The sequence below is a fragment of the Quercus lobata genome, chromosome 9, assembly GCF_001633185.2.
Source record: "Quercus lobata isolate SW786 chromosome 9, ValleyOak3.0 Primary Assembly, whole genome shotgun sequence".
NCBI classification, from domain to species: Eukaryota; Viridiplantae; Streptophyta; class Magnoliopsida; order Fagales; family Fagaceae; genus Quercus; species Quercus lobata.
In genome coordinates, this window is record NC_044912.1 from 29,156,625 (window position 1) to 29,161,241 (window position 4,617).

Below are 4,617 nucleotides of genomic sequence, written 5' to 3' on the forward strand. Positions count from 1 at the left end.
TGTGGTACTCAAATATTAGACAATAGTTAAGAGAGACAATCACATACATGCATAAACACACATATATAAACATTAATATGTTCATATTACAGTAGGTCATAATTTACAAATATATTAGATACAAAAATATCAACTTTGGCATGTATATTCAAGAGATAATTTTTTTAGGAGAATTTATTATTTTTTAAATTCCAATGAGTACATAAAATATTTGTTTTAATTTGGCCACCACCGCAGCATGTTTTGTTGTCCAAAGTGCAGAAACGATGGATGGTTAGACTTTAGAGATTAAGTTGGGTGAGTTTTACAATGAGGGAGGAGAAGAGGATGAACTGCAGGTTATACTTACAGAGGTAGAAGCTGGTACCAAGAAGTTTGGCCTTATTGTTGAACGGATCCAGATCAGGCCAAAGGGTTGATAAAAATCATTCTTTGTTATCGCTAAGTGGCATTGATACACTAAATTGCAATACTGTCCAACTTATATTGTCTCAATTTTTTGCTTTATTAACAAAATTTTGAACATAAATAACTTCAAGCTTACTACGGTAAAACAATTTGAGGATTATTTGACTCCAGTTGTCATGATTCTCCTAATTTGGCCTAAGCTTATTTTCTCTTTTAACCATTTGAGTGTTATCGTGAATCATTTTGCCCACACCAAAAACTAATTGGTGTTTTGGCTTGATAATAGATAGGAATCATATGAGTAGACCTCATTATCCTATCTAAAACAATAAAATAAAAAACTCTTAACCGTTTAAAATTCATTTTTATTTTTATTTACTCGTTTAAAAAAAAATACTATGACTATTTTTTCTCTATACCAACTTTTTAATAGATATTGATAATATGGTCGATCTTCAATAATTATTATGGAAGAGGTGGTGATCTCGTACAATCATTTTAGAAGAATATTCCCTGCTAAAAAGGAGTTGTCATTTGGTGTAACAAGAATATATAATATCTACCTTACATAGGGTTGAGTTTCATACTTGTGGGGTCTATCTCCCATGTGAGAGATGTTGTATATAACCGTTATTTAAAATAAAATTTCAATTAAGTTGCAATTTACAAACGTAAAGTGTGGGGTAGTTTTAATTTTACCCCTCAAAGTTTCAAATTTTGGAAATGTACCTTTAATGTTACATATTGTTTGAATCTAAGCCCTTCCGACCATGTGCTATAATAAGGTGTTCGTTAAATGCCATTTCAACTCAAAACAACATAGTTTTATGAATCCAATTTTTGTAAATTTAGGGGATAGAATCAAAATTACCCTATACTTTAAGGGTGTAAATCACAATAAATTCCAAATAATATATGACATGGCTTTAATAAGATTCAAAATGACATAGTTTTGAATAAAGAACGATGTCGTTCAAGCTTAGTTGGCACTTGACGAACACTTCATCACAACGGATTGATAGACCGACTTAAATCGGAAAAACATGTAACATTAGGGGTATAAATCAAAATTTTGAAACTTTAGGGGCCAAAATCAAATTTATACCAAAATTTAAAGGGGGAAAAAAAAGTCAATCCAAACATATTATGCATTCAATGTATTAGAAATAAATCAGCAAAAATAAATAAATAAAACACAATTGGAAATAGTTGGATAAAAAACCAAATAAATCTTATCTAAAATTACCAAAGAAAATGATAGGTTTGAGAACTTTCTTTTTGTTGTTGCGGTAAACACAGATTTGGGAATAATAGTTCCGTGACAACTTCTAATTATTTAAGTGAATTTAAATACATACCATAAAAAATTTAATGGCCCTAGGAAAAATCTAACCGACCTTTTCTCAAAAAAAAAAAAAAAAAAAACCTTAACCATTAAGCAATTAAAGAAACGTTCCTTTATAGGAGTGTATTGTTAAAGAAACGTTCCTTAATCGGAGTATATAAATGGAATGTACGAGAGAGATACCGTCAAATAAACCGAGAGAATAGAAGATAATGGAAAAAGAAAATGAAAGAAATGGTCTACCCTGCGTTGCAGACATATCAGTATTACCAGAGGGATGCATATCGGACATAGTTTCACTGACAACTCCTAAGGATGCGTGCACCGCATGTGCGGTTTCTCCTATATTCCGTGCGGCTGCCGAGTCCAACGCTGTCTGGGAGAGGTTCTTGCCGTCCGATTATCAAGCCATCATTTCTCAATCATCATCATCATTGGATTCCTTGAATTTCTCTTCAAAGAAACATCTCTACCTCAGTCTCTCCGATAACCCCATCTTAATCGATGACAATAGAAAGGTACTATATTTTCACAAACGATTCCCACAATATTAATAAGTAATATGGGTCGTTTCAAATTCATACATGTTTTTAACCTTGGGGGTTGGGCACTTGGGCTGGTGGTTTCCAATTTAAACTTGTACAAGATTGGGTACGTGGGCTGATTTCACTATGGGCTCACAAAATTGTGTTTTTGGTTAAATTGGTCTGAATTAGTTATATGAGCATGCTTGAATTTAGGCAAATACGGGAAGAGAAGAAAGGAATAAATAAAAACAAAGAACAAAAGGAGCTGCTAACTATGAGATATCCAATTCCAAGGTCGTTTAATGTGTGCTTGTGGCCAGTGAAAGAAGCACAATATATCCTCAATAACTAAAACTATATTTTTGATAAATTAACTCCCACTTAGTTAACTTTTTAATATTTTAAAAGGGAGATAGAATGGATACATGTTTGATAAATTACTCATTGTCTAAAAAGTTTGAACGATTAAGAAATGATAATTTTCGTCATTCAACCACAGTAATTCCAACCTTTTGTGCTCATTTTATTTTTTCCTCTTCTAGCAGTGCTTTTTCTTGGACAAATTGAGTGGTAAGAAATGTTACCTCCTTTCTGCAAGGGACTTGTGCATTATATGGGGTGACACTCCTCAGTATTGGAGATGGGTTTCTCAATCTGAATCCAGGTCTCTACCTATTCTACTTTATACTCCTTTTTCTTTTAAGAAAAAAAATGGGTTTTTTATTTAATTCTTAATTATGTACATGTTAAACCCAATCAGGCAATCAGGTTCTCGGAGGTAGCTGAACTTAATTATGTGTGGTGGTTTGACATCCGTGGCAAGATAAGCACTTCCATGCTGTCTCGAAAAACAAACTATGCTGCTTACCTTGTGTTCAAGTTGAGGAGGAGAGCCTCTGGATTCAACCCTCCTCCAAAGGCTTCAGTTGGTACTACTGGAGGAGTTGAAGATTACAAACAAACTGTTCGTTTGGGCCTGCCTGCCAGGGAGCGAAGGCAGCAACACCAGATTGTACCGTCGCTGCCACAGCAGCACAATTCGCATCCAAAGCAAAGAAAAGATGGATGGTTAGAAATTAAGTTGGGTGAGTTTTTCAATGAGGGAGGAGAAGATGATCAACTGCAGATTAGACTTATGGAGGTAGAAGCTGGTATCGTGAAGTCTGGCCTTATTGTTGAAGGGATCGAGATCAGGCCAACAAAGGGTTGATCAAAATAGTTTTTTTTTTTTTTTTTTTTTTTTTTTTTTTTTTTTTAATAAAAAAAAAAGAAAAAAAAAGAAAAGAAAAGAAAAGAAAAAAAAGAAAGTTGCAATGATACATTAAGGGTCTGTTTGGATACCGTTTATTGCTAAAAACTTATTGTTGAAAACACTGTAGCAAAATAATTTTTAAACTATGAATAGTGCCCATGAGACTCAGTTTTAAAGTTATTGTTGTGTTTTTCCGTACTTGCTGGTATGTGAATAGTGCGTGGGACTCAAGAAAAAAAAAGCAAAACGTGCACGCCTGCCACTACACAAACGCACACTTAGAGTTTTTGAACTCTTCCCTTCCTCCTTATGTAAAATTCCTATGTCATATGTAACAACCATTTTCAATCTAATAATATCAGTAAGTAAGTTTGTTGTATATAGTTTTCTATTCTATTCCACATCTTCCAGTAATATTCTATGTATTGTTAGCCACTTACATTCTCAACCATCGAAGCTAGACTATATAATCAATTCCACCCCCTTTCAATTTGTGTGTCTTCCCGTATGTCCTCTATATTTGGTATTAGAGCCATATAATGTTTTAATATCCTTTGATTAGTATACTTAGATTATTGGCTTGATTAGTATACTTTGTGATTTACAGTTGCCACAATACATGGATCCTTTGTACTAATCACATTAGAACACTAGACTATATAATCAAGTAGAACACTAAGAGTCTGTTTCAAGTGAACCAAAGAAGCTAGTTTCCGTATTCACCTTGTGGACCCTTTAGCCAAAGTTGGTAGTGTTGTCTTGTTAGGTTTGTGGAAAACAACTCTTTCTATCGAAAACCATTATGGCTAACGCATCTTCTGCAGAGATTGATACCTCCAAATTCCCTTTTGATCCTTCCTTTCGTAGAACCACAGCAAATAGACTAGACTATTTATATGAAATCTCTCATGTACCAGAAGACAGTAAAATCCCTACTACTGATTTTCCTATTGTAAATCCCTACACTATATTAAATAAACCCCAATCTTCTCTCAAAAAAAAAAAAAAAAAAAATATATATATATATATATATATATTGGCCCTTCTCATCCTTCTATTGTAAAAGAATATGTTTAAGCCTCTAA

General features: G+C 33.3%; 1 protein-coding gene across 2 annotated transcripts; it reads left to right on the top strand.

Moving 5' to 3' along the window:
• The first annotated feature begins 1,906 nt into the window (after positions 1-1,906).
• LOC115959621 (putative F-box protein PP2-B12) lies at positions 1,907-3,526 on the top strand. 2 transcript variants are annotated; one of them, XM_031078080.1, is made up of 3 exons: positions 1,907-2,271; positions 2,823-2,944; positions 3,049-3,526. In XM_031078080.1, exons 1-3 carry the CDS (start codon positions 1,966-1,968, stop codon positions 3,488-3,490), a joined length of 870 nt encoding a protein of 289 aa, XP_030933940.1. In that variant the 5' UTR covers positions 1,907-1,965; the 3' UTR covers positions 3,491-3,526. The 2 variants fall into 2 exon arrangements, with proteins under 2 accessions (XP_030933940.1, XP_030933941.1); XM_031078081.1 differs by having other exon boundaries at positions 1,908-2,271; positions 2,826-2,944.
• Positions 3,527-4,617: the final 1,091 nt, after the last annotated feature.